The sequence below is a fragment of the Sparus aurata genome, chromosome 16, assembly GCF_900880675.1.
Source record: "Sparus aurata chromosome 16, fSpaAur1.1, whole genome shotgun sequence".
Taxonomy (NCBI): domain Eukaryota; kingdom Metazoa; phylum Chordata; class Actinopteri; order Spariformes; family Sparidae; genus Sparus; species Sparus aurata.
This window is the reverse complement of record NC_044202.1, coordinates 22,994,212-23,010,851: the sequence shown is the minus strand read 5'-3', so window position 1 is coordinate 23,010,851 and position 16,640 is coordinate 22,994,212. Positions and strand designations below refer to the sequence as shown.

Here is a 16,640-nt window from a genome sequence, read left to right as displayed (position 1 = left end):
AAAAGCAGGCAAGGTGACCTGCTGTTTCTTCTGCTCATACATTAGTCTATTAGCTGTTTCATATTGTGCATACATAGGCTGCATTCCTCTGCTGTAAAGAGGGCGTGATTATCAGGACACTGATAATGCACAATGAGTCATTGGAAAGCATTTCAGTTTCTTTCACACTCAGACTGTGCGGTCATGATCATTTATTTACAAAGCTTAGGATTCCATTTTTTTTTTACCGTACAACCCAACATTTATAACTTCTTCCCACTCCTGTTATATGGTAAAAGGTGCAATATATAAGAATTGTTCACCTGTCCAGTTCAGACTAAATAGGTGGCAGCAAATCACCAGATTAACTGCTAACTGCGACTGACGGTAGCTACATTTAGGTGGCTCAGTAGCTCAGTTAGTCATGCAGGTAGTGGTTCAGACTGGTAGCTTGTGTTTACACTACTAGCACAGGAATGTTGGTCCATGATAGGCCCAGACTAGCTGGTTAGCATGCTAACTTTAGTAGGCATGTCTGCCACAGACTGGGGAACTATCCCTTTAAACTGATAAAAGATAACAATGTAAATGTTCTGATACAGGATACATTATCGCTTAGAAAGTTAATGATTAGCCTATACGTTCCCTGGTTCATATCCCAATGCATCTGTTTGTATTCAGTGTAGTCATGTACACTCAGATAGTCCCCCCAGGAATCTGCAGAGAAAAAGTTTAAATTCCGTGGAGAGCAATTAGAGAGAGAAAGTTAAAAATTCCGCAAACATACCTTTTTAATGTAATAATGAATTAAATATTCTCTTATGAAATTAGATAATTGCAATACCAGAACACTTTAAAACATTGTGGAACCTATTATTACTGGTTTTAAAATAATCAACATCAACATTTTCTTTGTCCCTGTTGGGCAGATTTATTTGCAACATAAAAAGTGCAAAACTTTTCACCAAAGTATGGGTGAAGGTTTAGGAACAGAAAGTGCCTACTGCATTCTGCAGATAGTAAATGTAAACATTCAGCTACAACAATGAAATGCTGATATAAAATGTGCAATCAAGTCCAAATTATAAACAGTTTTTTCTTTTGTAAACGTTTCCCGCGTCCGCCGGATGCAGTGGGTAGTGTACTTCTACTGTGAGTCTAGAGCCCAGTCTATCTAGCGACATCTAGCGGCCGGGATTAAAACTACATGCAAAATCTGATATTCCGCAGAAGGTCTTTTAATCCGCGGACGGCTGAGAAATCTGCGTTAATTTCCACGATCACGGAATCGCGGATTCCTGGGGGGACTAACTCAGAGTAGGAAAGTGATGAACATTGTTATACATGATTGTTTCAATGCGGCTTTCCATTCAATTTGAATGAAAATTATGTTAATATTACACATCACGTCATCGTCATCAGATCCCATGTGAAGACCAAAGCCAACAATGAAAGTCCTTCTAACAAGATTCTAGATTCACATAGGAATCTAGGATCTGATTTCCTGTGATCCAGAATCAACTCACAAATGTCAAAAATGGATTTTCCAAATGTTAATTAAAAGCGCTATTTTACAGGGAACTAAAAAGGCAGAACTGAACTGTGTGGGTACTGCAGAACCGGTTTGTTGACAAGTAGAAACATGCAGAATAACACCAGACTGACCCTTTAAACTTGCAGACAGCCTGGATAAGAAGAACCTAATGAAAAATATAACTTTGTGGTTTATCTCTCTGCAGGATGAAGATGATGTGAACTCTCACAGCTCAGCTAGAGCCTCTGCTGCATCGATGGAGCGGCTCCACTGGGTGCAGCATCGCTGTCGGCAGCTGCTGGCAAGAGACTCAGAGCGAGGCTGGTACTCTACCCCCAATGGCCTGCCGACCAAAAGCACCCAGGATGCCCACAGCTCCCCGCAGAGAGTCAGTGGGAAGCGGAGAAGGGTGTTTGCCCGCAATGGGCCCCACCAACAGGAGTATGAAGCTTTCTCCAAAGGTTATAAGGGGAACGCCATCCGCACTACCAAGTACAGCTTGTTGACTTTCATCCCCATGAACCTGTTCCAGCAGTTCCACAGGTCAGATTTCTACTTGTGCAAGCACCACTACAGAAATGTATGAAATATTGACATTTTTGGGGTCGGGGGGTTAGGATTTGCTAATGAAAACCGGCCTTTCTGATAATGGTAATAATAATGATAATGGTACTCTATCTGGATGTGTTGTTCCTAGAACATCATAATAATTGTTGTTCCAAGACCATCATTAAAACTGACCTATCACACTGTATTGATGTCCTAGATTTTTGACTTTTGTTTGTGTTGTTCATGGAACATCATGATAACATATTGCTGAAAGGACCGTCACTTACATCTTCTGTGACAGTCTCATTTGGAGTCATTTGTGATTGGTCAGTTGCAATGATGTTCCTTGAGCAAAATGAAATATGTTGTTCCAGGTCTAGCAGCATTGGAAATGGTCTGGTAGCACTTTTTGCTCTTTTATACATTTGTAGTTTCTACATACTAATTTGCTGCACTGGGCTTTGTAGGGCTGCCAACCTCTATTTCTTGTTCCTGGCGTTGCTAAATTGGGTGCCAGTTGTCGAGGCCTTTCAGAAGGAAATAACCATGATTCCTCTGCTGGTGGTTCTCATTGTCATCGCCATCAAAGATGCCCTAGAAGACTACAGGCGCTACTTGTCCGACAAGAAGGTCAACAACAATGTAGTGCAAGTGTTCTGTGGGTGAGTCAACCTCTATGAGCTTTACGGCCAGTTCCAGTTATCTGCTGTGAATTGTTCACAGGTGTTTGACCTACCTGTCAAACTCAGGCCTGCAGCTACTGCATCACTTTATACATGTTTGTTATGAACTGACCTCTTCAGTTTTCTGATATAACACCTTTCAAATGGTATTACACAAAATTAAATTAGTTTTGATGCCTATGTACTTATGTATCATAGATGGTGAAGGTCTTTAACCTCCAGAAATAAAAAATGAAATAAAATGAATTGATTTGAGTTGTAGTAATCTGTCCTTATACTGAAACATGTGACTCTAAACAAAAGGGATGATCTCTTGTGGTGTTCAGGTGATTGCTACAGGACAAAGTAGAGTTCTCAACGGGCCTGAAAATTACGACCCGACCCGGCCCGCGGGTTTTTAAGCCCGAACCCGACGCAGCCCGACACACCAGCATGAATTGTCTGCCTGAACCCGACCCCCCGCGCGCCTGCATTGTTTTCCTCATACACTTGTTATCGTAACTTTACGCAGCGGCGTCAGGTCTGCATCTGCCCCTCCCCATGAAGCAGGCAGCCAGACTTGATTCACAGAACTAACAATATATAATTTACAACCTGCAAGAAATGTGTTTTATGAAATGTGTTTTATAAAAAAGGAAGCCCGAGGCCCTACCCGACCCGGCTCATTTGCGTATTTTTTCGGCCCGAACCTGCGGGTTTGTCGGGCTGGGCCGACCCGTTGAGAACTCTAGGACAAAGCGTAAAAGTAAAGAGTGTAAAAATACTCTGGCTGAAATCTGAAACTGTCTAACTACTTATCAGCACAGTAAGTAATTATAGGTCCATAAGGCCTGCCACCCAGGTTCACAGAGCTGACCAGTCGGGCATGAGCCTCAAGACTGCTATAGCTTGTGTCTCATTCATTCAGACAGCAAACAAGCACTGGTTGTGTTAGTGTTTGAGATGGGAATTTCAGTTATGCCGTTTCGGTTATGCCGTGAACCAAACTTCTAGCTTTATTATTTTGGATGCAGCCACCTTCACTTTCTTTAATATATATATATATATATATATATATATATATATATATATATATATATATATATATATATATATATATATATATATATATATATATATATATATATATATATATATATATATATATATATATACATACATACATACATACATACATACATACATACATACATACACATACATACATACATACACATACATATATATATACATATACATATACATATATAGATATATAGATATAGATATAGATATAGATATATATATATAGATATAGATATATATATATATATATATATATATATATATATATATATACTAGTCAATCCGTCGAGCGTGCACTTACTCCCTCACTGGCGGAGACGGAAACGTATTCCAGCATTTTCGTGTTTCTGTTCATAATGTTCATGTCCATGTTACAACCTGTCATGAGCCATGAGCCTTACAATAGCCTGTTAAGCCTGTTAAGTGCACACTCGGTGGATACGCTAGTTTGGTCTAGCTACCGGAAGACGCGGATGTCAACAAACAGGTAAGTAGCTCCTTGCACAAACACACTATTTTAACTACTATTTTATTAATTTTGAGTCATACATGCTACAGTGCTGTGTGCTAAGGTGTCTGCTGATGTTGCATAACTTTTGGTGTGAGATGTGGAGCATGTTAAGATGCTTAAAACACAGCGTGAAGTTCTGACCCCATGCAGTTAGCGTTCAATGCTACATCTCCACTCACGGAGCTCTGTAATGGCTGGACCAAATTTGTTCGCGTCTTCGGTACTCACAAGTCAAGGGTAGCTTGAGCAATGAAGCTGCATGTTTAAATCGACCGAAGTTCTCCTTTAAGGTTTGGCTGTGGTCATGGTTAGTTTAAACTTTTGACACTTTGACCTTTACGATAAACAGTCAGTAAACAGGAAACAGTGCTCACCTATCACACACTTTGTTAACCTAAATATTGCACCAACCCATATCTAGTTTTGAACAGAGGTCTTTTTAGACTTATTCTCAAATGATTAATTCACTCTTTTCATCTTGGAGTCAACATTAACATTTTTAGTGATTGTACCTCCAGTGTCACAGAATGTTCACACTGATATTATCTGTAAACGATTACCTTATAATAGCTTTCAGGTGTTTCTCTATAATATTTGTTGCAACCTAATAATGAATATTTTGTATTGTTGTCTTTGGGATTCTCATTTGGTTTAAGAAAAGGTTCACCCCAAAATGATAGTTCATTATCAACTTACCTCCAAGCCGAGTCGCGCGAAGTTCAGCGTAGCCAGTTGTTAAATCAAACTCTTACAGAGCTAGTCAAGAGCAGAGCGAAATCAACGGTTCCATTAAGAAATTCTTCTTTGCTCTTCTTTCAATGAAATATAGCCTACTCCCCAGTTCTGATATTTCTTTACCTCTTGTACCTCCTGTGCCTCAGTATAACTGTGTCCTGCTGTGATCATGTCTGTAGCTTTACAAGTTGGAAGAGCCATTATTTCAATATGTTTAAATAGACAGTAATAAGACTTCTTTTGACTGAAAGGTTTCTCAAAACCATACTGTCTAATGACTTGTGGCTATATTTGAATCCATCCGCTGATCTGATCTCGAAGGATCGTCAGGAAATCAATAACAGCACAATTCCCGTTGCTGCTTTCCGTCACTCCTTTCTCCTTTATCTGATTACACAGTCTCTCGAGGCCGTTGTAAAACTTGAACCTTGAGTTTGTTTACAGCATGAGGTAGAGGAGTGGCGATGAATTCCGTCACCAAAGTAGTTAACCACCCACTCATCCCTCCCATTCCCACATTGACTGCCATGTCTATGCCTTCGCTGAGGAGGGATAGGCAGACAGTTTCCGCATCAGCCTGGTCTGTTGGAATCGGGGACATCATGAAAGAGGAAATAAAAGTACAGCTGGAGAACAGTTGCAGGTAGCAAAAGGCTTCTAAGTGGAGACGAACTGGGCGTTGGATCTGAAACCACTGGAACAGTGGACTCATGTATAGCTCGAAACGTCTGTATCCTTTTCGTTTCACCAAGGAGCACCTGCGGAAGAAGAGGACTGTAATACCTTCCTCCACAGAAGATGAGGAACTGAGTCAACTCCTGAAGTTGTATAACAGCAACAAGATTCGGACCACAAAGTATTCAGTCCTCTCCTTCCTGCCCAAGAATCTGTTCGAGCAGCTCCATCGCTTTGCCAATGTCTATTTCATCTTCCTTGCCGCGCTCAACTTCGTCCCTGTGGTGGAGGCCTTTCAGCCAGAGGTTGCTGTGGTGCCTATCATACTGGTACTGTCTGTGACGGCTGTCAAGGATATCTGGGAAGACTACCGCAGGTTTAGGTCAGATCATTTGATCAACAGGCTTCTCTGCCGTGTTTACAGCAGGTAGGCTTTTAGTCAGTTTGATGTGACCACAGCAACTTCTGACATGTCTTATTCTCATGGACCTGTATTCCCCTTTGACATAAAAAAAAGTCCTATCTCTTTTTTTAGTTTGTTTCAAGAAAGGTAGTGTTGTTTTAGCTTTCTCTCGTAGCTGTAGTTTCACAAGTGATATTATTGATAGAAGGTGATTGAATTAATTGAAATGGATACGAAACCTATGGCCAAAAAAAATCAAGGTTTGGAAGAAATTTGATAAGTGGACCTTGAGTTTATCCTTTACCATAATTTTCAATGTCAGCAATAAACCTTCAAGCTCAAGATGCAAAAAACTCTGTTAAATAAAATGCAAATAGTTATGGAGAACATTACTCTGTTGTGGTGCTATACCATAAGTGGTCAATGGTAGCTGTTCGAAGAAACTTAGGTCAAGACTTCCAGTAAGACAACAAAATGGAAGTTCAACAACCAGTCAGTCAATGACCTTTTACAAAGGATTGTCGGTCACGTCTTGGAATTTTTGAGACGTAGCCTACTTCTATTAGACAAACCCTGCCTGACAACTTTTAAATTTATGTGTGGAATTATGTCCACTGTCCGTGATTCTTCATACATATTTATTGTTGACTGTTTTAAATGCCGTAGTTTTAGTTTCTTAGATAAGTATTAATTTCAGTTTGACTGATGCTATATTCAGTTACAATTTCACCTGCAATTTAGTTAAAATGTTGAATAGCAAGTCAAATTGAAAACTGTTGTTTCAACAATGTATTAATTTAGACATACACACGATTTTGTGTGTGTGTGTGTGTGTTTGTGAATGCTATGATAAAGTACAATAAAAGTCTAAAAAGTAAATATGTACTTTGAACACACTAAAATAATAAAATGTAACAAATAAACTAATTTTCAGAAAGTTAAAAAAGAAAATAAACTAACATGGCAGCTGTTTGTCCATGCTACCAAGAATGTATTAATTTTAAATTGTAAAAACATACAAACAAAAAAAAAGAAAACGCACATAATGTCAGTGCTATATTTAGATTACAGGAGCAGTTGGACTTGGACTACCTACTGACCTTACTGTGTAAATAATTGTTCACTGATGGTAATTCATCAGTTCTTCCCTGCTGTATCTCAGTCATTGCGTGGAGATGGTGTTGGACTGTGAGTGTGATGATTAACCACTGGTTGTATCGCATTACATGTGAAAAATACCTGCCACTCATAAGTGGGTTCATTTTTAAGAGGAATGCAGACCTCATGAACATTATAGATAAAAAGACTGGGACTGCTTCTGTGGTCAAAAGCCAGATAAAAGATTCAACAGTATAGTTGAGCAGTATTAGCCTTAACATATTGTTCAAACTAACATTCAACATTCACATTGATTGACTTGTGTCCACCTCCTGCAGTCATTCTGTTTCTTTTCACCTGAAGGAGTCCAATTTGTTTCCAATTTGAGTCCATTTGTTTTACATAGTGGTTTTTCTGTGGTAATTTGCTCAAGATTTTGTGTAAAAATTATTTTGTGTCTACTCTTATCGTCCCATAGCAAGCAGAAGGCCTACATCGACAAGTGCTGGAAGGATGTGCGAGTCGGAGACTTCGTCCGTCTGTCCTGCAATGAAATCATCCCTGCTGACATGCTGTTGCTGTATTCATCTGACCCTCGTGGGGTTTGTTATATTGAGACCGCCAACCTGGACGGCGAGACCAACCTGAAACAAAGACAGGTGGTTTTGGACCTTCCATTTCAGGTAACACATGAAGGAGATTGATGAATATAAGATGTGTCCTTGCTTCTTTTGTGGCCCACAGAGCAAACTGGCATCTGCTCACCCTATTTGTATCATGCATACATCTGAGAACTATGTGGCTTCCATTTAGAATGCTTATTTTAAACATTCCCTGAAGTCTTGCTCTATATGCCAAGCTGGTCTCCATCTCCTCAGAGACCGTGTTCACTGCGAGCAGCTTATTTAAAATTTCGATCACAAAAACTGTTTTTCCTCAACTGCAATTCTTACAGATAATGCAACACTGTTTTCAACTATCCTATTAGTGGTAGAACAAATACCAACACTTTGGGTTGGTAGCTGGCCTGACCCCCTAAACAAAGCATCATTACCTGATGAACTTGAAATAAGTCTCAACAATCAACTGTTACAAATACAAGAAATGTGATTTACATGCTTGTGGAGTAAAGCCGAATACAGCTTAGTGTTAGATGCACAGGCACTGCCCTAGACGTTGGTGTAGACAAAAACAGGTAGTGGCAACAAATTCCTGTCATGTCCCAGTTGTGGTTTGCATCGTCACATGTGTGTTAACTGCAGGTTTGATGGCATTTGTCTTGTGTGTGTTCCAGGGAGGAGAGATAACCCTTGAGAACTTTCACAGTCGTCTCGAGTGTGAGAACCCCAACAATGATCTCAGCAGGTTCAGAGGTTACATGTGAGTTTCTTTTTTATCTCAGGCTAGAAACATGGTCCATGCCAGTAGGCAGATACAAATGGAACACAAAAACTAGCTTTAGTAACACAACACAAGCACGAGCTCGACTTGCGTTGTAGCCTGCGGGGCACTATAGCATGATCATTGAAGCTCTAGCTGAACATGTCCATATGTTTCGGCATGTATATGGCACCTCCATAGGTGGCTCTTCCTAAGCCATAGCTTGGGAAGAGCAACTTGACTGGTGCACAGAGGCATGAAGCTGTGAGGCAGTAATTCTAGTTTGTCTGCTGTGTTGATATCTATTTATCATTTACCAGAGCCTGGCAAATGTACCAGTGCAAATATACCGTTTTGGTAACAGGGACTTTGTTTTTTAACTCATAATGCGAAAAGATGTTTGAGGTTATTTGAAATGATTACATTTCCAGTGAAGTTTGCACAGTGATTTTAGACAATAGAGTTAATTGTTAACATATCCTGCCTGTGCAAGAAAAGTGTTAATCAACTGATAAACACAAAAATAATGCTGCCATAAAAATGTTGCCATGAAATGATCACAGGCTCACACTGTACAGAAACTTACAAAAGCCTTGATTGCTAACCATTTTTAATTACTCTAGTCCATTTCCTTTTAGACATCAAATATGGAGAGCTCAAGTATTTATTTATTCATTAATGTGTTCTTGGTATATTAAAGGAAATGTTTGTGATAAATGTAGTGCAGTAAGGCCTGCTTTAAACCATCACACTGCCTCAAACACACTTTAAGTTGTCTTTGTTGTTCCACAGGGAGCACCCCAATGGGGTTCGTGTTGGCCTCCATAACAACAACCTCCTGCTTAGGAGCTGCACCATCCGCAACACTGAGACTGTAGTGGGCATCGTAATCTACGCTGGTAAGAGCACTGAATCACTCATAAACATCTGACTTCTAGTAATAACAGGGCTCTCAGTTTAAAGTGTGTATTTTTTATTCTCATAAATCCTGAACGTGTCCTCTCATAGTGACCATCCGTTTGTCCTGTAATCCGAACAAACACATACTCAGTGGTGCGATGTGCCACACCTTACTAAACTCCTTGTCACAGTGAAGTTTCCACACACACAGAAGCTGAGGCACTGGCCACGATACTTAAACCTGTGATCTGTGAACCTGTAACATTCGAGGAAGGGAGAGGGAGCTCGAGTCACCATAAGCATACGGTCAGACTGTAAACATTTACTCGTGGCAGATCTGGTCTGATCACAGTGCAGGTCAAAATGACTTGCTGATCGATGACACTGCAGTTTGTTCTACATACACTTACAACTGCAGGAGCATGTTGGTTTTTTTTTTTAGTATCCACAGATGGATGACCGGTTTGAGATGAGATCTGTGAGCCTGAGTGAGACTTTATCTTCTGACCTCGTCTGGTACACTTAATAAGTTTTTGTCTGATGCTTTTTTCTAAACATGGATGTAATACATGAAATGCCACGAGTGCAAAGATTATCATTATGTACAATGTGTGAACTCCGACACCAATGAACCCAAAAATCTTCTGTACCATCGTCCTATGTTCAATGGTACCGTCTGCCGCTCGTCTCCCTCCTCCCATCAAATATGTATTTAGCAAAGGAGAGCTTCTACCACGCACAGATTATCTCCTTGGGACATCCATTCTTCACATTGCACATGTAAGCAGCTTGATCCCACCGCCCACACAGTGCCCTATAGAGTCTGTATGGTAGGCTTTATCTCAACTTATGGAATCCCTATGTAATGCTGTGTGACCAAAAAAAACACCCCAGCTGCTTTGTGTCTGTTCAGAGTAGAGCTAAAACAAGTGGAACCAGTCAGGTGAGTGGGAGCAGGCATCCACCAGTACTACCAACACGGAATTGTATGCAGGTCCTGTTACAGCACTCATGTTTCATGCTCGCATCATGTAAGCAATATACTCTCTTGTACCGGTCGTTATAAATATAAATGGTCACAGGTAAGTCAGAAGCCATCTTGGCCTTGATCGCGTTTCAGAAAAAGGGTTAAACAGTGAAGTCGAGCAGATGCACTTGTTGTTCCACAGCATGAAATCGTGTCTGTTATAAGAGACTGGAAACTGTCAGAAGAAGGCCATTATTAACATAGCTAAGTAAGTATGAGGCCCAGCCAACATTGAAATCCTGGCACCATGCCTGACAGACAGACTGGAGATTGATATCCATCTTCTTATCTAACTCTCTGAAATAATGAGCAAAAGCTATTTAAAAAAATGTTGAACTATTCCTATTAATATTGGGTTTACTGCAGACCTGTAAATAATAAATAGTATGCATATCATATTGTATGCTCAAACCAGCACAAATGTATTGATATAGAAAACGTTAGTACACAAACTGATATGCTCTGGCAGGTAGCCTAACGTTACCTTCAGAGAAGCATCATGAGGGTAGCTCTCATCAAGTGGTCTTACGATCATTATGTTAAAGGCCACACACAGAACGTGTTGATTCCATTAGCATAATTGGTTAGCAGTCGGCTGAAGTTGCAATAACCTCAGAAAGTGTGCCGATATTTCAATGCTGGGTAGAGTAGTGTAGCTCCCTTTATATTTTCTTGTTAAGCCAGTCCTTCTAAGTCCCAACAAAGATCATCTTTATCATTCAATCATGTGTATAGTATATACAAGATACAATAAGTCTGTTTTATTTGTATTTTTCTCATCAAACCTAATGTGCTGATCCAAACCGACAGTGAGGGTATCGCAACCTGCTGTCTTCGTCCTCTGTGCCACAGAGCCCCATTTTTGTCACAAAAAAAAACTATTCGGAACACATTAGTGTTGCACTGGTGACATGTTCCGTCATTACCGCGAACACACACACACTCTAGTTTTTTTATGGCCGTTATTTCCTGGCTTCCATGTCCTAATGCTGGAACTACTTTGTGTGGTTGTTTGTTTTGCACTTGAACGTGATTGCCAGCTTTCACACCTGAACAAACTGCCAAGAAAGATGAAACCATAATTAATGCCCATGTCAAGTAAAACCCCTGCGAAAGGAAGTTTGCCTGCGGTGCCTCCTTCAGTATAATGGTCTGTATAACTGAGCATGTCGGCTGCTCTCTTCACTGCCGTGTGACTCAGGTCATGAGACTAAAGCCATGATGAACAACAGTGGGCCGAGGTACAAACGAAGCCAGCTGGAGAAGCGTCTCAACACCGATGTGCTGTGGTGTGTGCTGCTGCTCATCATCATGTGTCTGACTGCTGCTGTAGGTGCGTATCCACCCTGACTGACCACCCGCCGCTCTTACTTCACAACACCAGCGCTTCAAACATGTCCATCTTTAATCATCAGGTACTGAGAGTGATGAGCTGCTCTGGTGTCTCTGTGTTTTTTCAGGTCACGGCCTCTGGCTGAAGAACCTCAAAGACCCGATCTTTGAGACGGATACAGAGACGTCTCCTGCCCTTGCTGGATTCTATGTCTTCTGGACTATGATCATTGTGCTGCAGGTACACTGTTAACCATATTCAGTCAAGAAAGAAATCTCAACATGTCACCGTCGATAAAGTCAGAAAGAAAAAATAGAAAAGAATTTTCGAACCCTCGGTACATTACAGTGTTCCAAACAAATGTAATGTGATTACAGTGTCCCCTCAAACAATGCCTACTTTTGTTACAAACTGCCTGCTTTATTTTATCTGTCACTTTTCTTTGGACTAAACATATCTGACACTGCTTGTTTAGAAAAAAGAAAAAAGGTTTTGCATTGATGTGTTGCTTCAGGTATCGATGAGATAATGCAACATATGTACATGTTACAGATTCGGACGTTTGCTATTCAAAGTTACCACAGTGATATATAATAACATAAACAGAGCAAACTTACAGTAAGAGTGATCTGTGAGGAATGTGTGCTAGCACATGTTTGATTGGCCAACACATTGCATTGTGGCTAAAGCTGAGCCCGGTTCCTCTTTTTTTGTCACATGACCAGCTCCTGCAGTGGCATACCAACTGCATCCTCACAGAAGTTAATTTGGTTCAATATATTTTTCTTCGGTCTTGTTTACATATATAGCAGGTGGTTGGTGTACTGTTTCAGAAGCGCTGCTCATGTCAATAAATGCGTCACGCAGAAGGTGTAATCAGTTCCTGTCCAACAGGTGCTGATCCCCATCTCTCTCTACGTGTCCATTGAGATTGTGAAGCTGGGCCAGATCTACTTCATCCACAACGACTTGGCCCTGTATAACGAGCAGCTGGACTCCAGGATCCAGTGCCGGGCCCTCAACATCACTGAGGACCTGGGTCAAATCCAGTATCTGTTCTCTGATAAGACGGGAACTCTGACAGAGAACAAGATGGTGTTCCGCCGCTGCAGTATATATGGGGTGGAATATCCTCATAAAGAAAATGGTAAGGATCAATACCACGACTTTGGGTTTCATCGGAGCACAGATCCAGCTGTGACACTGAGGCTTTTAATACAAACAAATACAGACAACGTGGTGGGCAGACTGAAAAGGAAGGGCTGCATTGGGGGTTTGACCATTGCAATGTGAGCAGGCCAGATGTTGGCAGGTCGATGCATATTTTAATTAAACATGGCTGCCATATTGTTGCATGAATAAGTGAATATTCTTAGAACTTATTTTTGCCTATATTTGAATGTACAGACAACTGTCACTGGATTACTGTGATAGCTGAATGTAACGTGATGATTCCCTGGCGAGTCTTTTTTTCTGTGATATCCAAATGGATTTATGTACGTTTGTTTGTGATGGACATCAGAGATAGTGATATTCTTACTGGTACTAGTGTGCACTTAACAAACCCGATGTGACGGACTCTGTAGTGACGTGAGTGCTCTGTGTGTCAGCTCAGAGGCTGGAGGTGTACGAGGCGGAGGAGACCGAGGCGGCCGGTCGCTCTGTGACTCTCAAATCGGGCTGCAGTCGTAAATCTCTGAGCTGTCGCTCCCTCAGCTGCAACCGCAGCTCCGTGTCTCTACACACACTCACCGCAGAGTCGGAGGACGAGGACAGACTGTCCAATCACATCCAGCCCAGAACCAGCGCCTTCTGCAGCCGCGTGGTCAGACTCTCACGCACGCATGCACGCACACACACACACACACGCGCGCACGCACACACACACGTATAATTTATCTCTGCTCATCTTAAATGTTAAAAAAACCAGGGGTGGAAGTCACATGAATAGATAAATATGAAAAGGATGTGAAAATCTGAAGTGTTTTGTTCATTCGTTGACTCTGGTGTATAATCAGCAGTCAATTTGCATTTCTTCCACTTTTTTCTGGATTGTCATAGTTGTACGGATGTTCATCACTTCTGATTTCCTGTAAACTGCCATAATCTGAACACACTTCTGTGTTTTTGTCAGATTAAAATCTGTGTGAGTGAATGTGTTCCTTCCAGAGAAATCAGCAAAACCGTAAATAAAAAAAAATACACTTTAGAGGTGTGGAGATGAAAAGAATTGTCTGTTTATGAGACAGGGACAATTTGATAAGAATACACTATTAGGTGCATTGTGGGAAATGTAGAACCAGTGTTTTTGGACCTGTACTACAAACTTGAAGTCAGGACATTTTGACCCTTATATGAAGGTGCGGTACTAAATCACAGGAGCAGCCTTTAAACACCTTATTCATCTCACTCATGAGATCACATTTCTCTTGGTCCCTCAACTTAAATAATTACTTCACCCAATAATAATGATTAAAAAAAACAAACTCATTCATCATCTCCTCTCTACATAATTTAAAGTCAGATTTAAAGTGTCGTAGTCCACGGGACATTTCTGGAGCTCCAGAGTAAAACAGCATTGCAGAACAGCGTTGTGGACTCTGAAACTTACATGAGCACGGAGGGAGGAGATGATGACTGAGTTTTCATTTTTGGCTTTTGCTTTGAGTGCCTGTAAACATGTTCAGTGAGCTCTGGTTTCCCCTCCACGGGCAGTCGATTAAAGGGTAGTTACACCTCCTCAAAACCTACAATGTGTTCATGCTCCAGCCATGATGGATGAGCTCTGCTGTCCCTGCATCTGTGTGTTCAGGCGAAGGAGGTGGTGCCGGACCCCGAGCTGGTGAGGAAGTTGAGCTGGCTTTGTTCTCCTGTGAAGCCTCTGAGCGACGGTTCCTCTGGGACTCCATGCAGCCTGGAGCTCACCTACATCACCGACTTCTTCCTCGCTCTGGCCATCTGTAACAGTGTGGTGGTGTCGTCGCCCAGCCAGCCGCGACATGTTGTGAGTAGATGACATCTGTCGAGTATGTTAAAGTTAGGGCTGGACTTGGATCTCCACAGCTGATCAAGGTTATAGTTCTCCTTGTACAGCGTGTTCAGTTATTCACATCATTTGAACTGGGTTGTTGCAGAGATGTGTGATGCTCCTGTCAGTCGTCATGGTGATGGAGCAGAGCTGACATACATAAATGGCCTTCAACTGAGACTAGACCAAGAATATTGAGGTTACACCTAAACCACAACAGCATCAGATTAGATTAAAAAAGAAAAGAGAGAGACTATATATGCCATTTAAATTTAAGAATTTCACTTGAAGCTGGCACATTTTAATAGAAAAAATGATTACTGAGCAGCTCAGCTCAGAAGATCCCTGACAGGAAATGATTCTGTGTTTCTTGTTTTTCTCCTCCCTGCAGGTGCCTGAAGCGAGAACGCCTCTCAAGTCCCTTGAGGAGATCAAGCTGATGTTCCAGCGCTTCAGCTTCTCTCCTTTCTCCGCCCTCTCCACTCCTCAGCTCCGAGGCAGCCCCCGCAGCTTCACCAGCAGGCTGTTTTCTCGAGGGAAGACTGGCTCCTTCACCTTCTCCCCTCCCCCCAGCAGCACCACAGACGGGTCAGAAACGGGCCAAGAAAACAACCTGGAATCCTCCACCCTGAGGCGTAAACTGGACTTACCGTCCAGAGAGGATGGAGGAGGTGCTGGACAGACGGAGACGGAGACAGAGGATGATGTTGATGATTCAAAGGTAGACCCGGATGGGTTCGGGGAGAAGGTGGAGGACGTGAGCAAAGAAGTTGACTGTGAAAGCGACACTGACGATGAACTGCTGTATGAGGCGGAGAGTCCGGATGAGGCAGCTCTGGTCCATGCGGCACAGGCGTACCGCTGCACCCTGAGGGGACGCTCTCCAGAGAGCCTGCTGGTGGATCTGCCAGGAATCGGCTCACTGGCTGTCCAGCTGCTCCACATCCTGCCCTTCGACTCCAACAGGAAGAGGATGTCAGTGGTGGTGCGCCACCCGCTTTCAGGGCAGTTAGTGGTTTACACCAAGGGAGCCGACTCTGTCATCATGGACTTAACCGAGACATCTAAAGGTAATACGCGGAAGGAATGTAGGGGACAATACTGAGATCATAGGAGCATACTACCCTGATGTTCGCCCATAACACTGTCATTCTGTGCACCCCTCTGTTGTGTTCAGGTGCAGAGCAGGCTTCAGAGATCTACTGTCACGTCAGAGAACAAACACAAAAACATTTAGACAGCTACGCCAGAGAAGGACTCCGCACACTCTGCATTGCTAAAAAGGTAAAAATGTTTATACCGTGGAAAACACATTTCCATCACATTAAAGCAAACCCACCCATCCCTCTCCACCTATTACTGTCTGCTCTGAGTGATCCAATCACAGTCCATCAGTCTACACCTGGCAGTGCTGTGGTCAGGTCTCACATCCACGCTCTACTTATATTTGTTATTGATTGTCTGTAGTTGAGATGGAGAGATTGTGCTGTAGGAAGCTGTACAAACAGTGGTAAGTGTTGACAGCTAACAGTGGCTGTAACAACACAGATGGTGCCTTTGGCTGAATCCAAACGTCCACCGTCGCAACATGTGGACCGGGTCCTCTCGGACTTCTGTCGTATCTACTAGGACGTGTTCACTGTCATCATGTCAAGTCTGCGAGGGCGACACATGGGCTTAAAGACTAGATTAATACAAATAAAATGCACTTTGATGACCTCTATAGCCTGTACTTCTTTA

General features: G+C 42.0%; 1 protein-coding gene across 2 annotated transcripts in view; it reads left to right on the top strand.

Annotated features, from left to right (window-relative positions):
- The window catches only part of atp10d (ATPase phospholipid transporting 10D), a 31,516-nt gene that overhangs the window by 5,795 nt on the left and 9,081 nt on the right, over positions 1 to 16,640 (top strand). The window contains exons 2-13 of one of the 2 annotated variants that reach the window (XM_030443552.1): positions 1,719 to 2,056; positions 2,530 to 2,724; positions 7,711 to 7,915; positions 8,527 to 8,612; positions 9,405 to 9,511; positions 11,741 to 11,872; positions 12,000 to 12,112; positions 12,767 to 13,019; positions 13,483 to 13,697; positions 14,685 to 14,876; positions 15,292 to 15,970; positions 16,078 to 16,184. In XM_030443552.1, coding sequence (XP_030299412.1) covers positions 1,770 to 2,056; positions 2,530 to 2,724; positions 7,711 to 7,915; positions 8,527 to 8,612; positions 9,405 to 9,511; positions 11,741 to 11,872; positions 12,000 to 12,112; positions 12,767 to 13,019; positions 13,483 to 13,697; positions 14,685 to 14,876; positions 15,292 to 15,970; positions 16,078 to 16,184 — 2,571 coding nt within the window. In that variant the 5' untranslated portion in view covers positions 1,719 to 1,769. Of the gene's footprint in view, positions 1 to 1,718; positions 2,057 to 2,529; positions 2,725 to 5,146; positions 6,159 to 7,710; positions 7,916 to 8,526; positions 8,613 to 9,404; positions 9,512 to 11,740; positions 11,873 to 11,999; positions 12,113 to 12,766; positions 13,020 to 13,482; positions 13,698 to 14,684; positions 14,877 to 15,291; positions 15,971 to 16,077; positions 16,185 to 16,640 lie in introns of those variants that run through there. The other variant, XM_030443553.1, reaches the window with a different exon arrangement.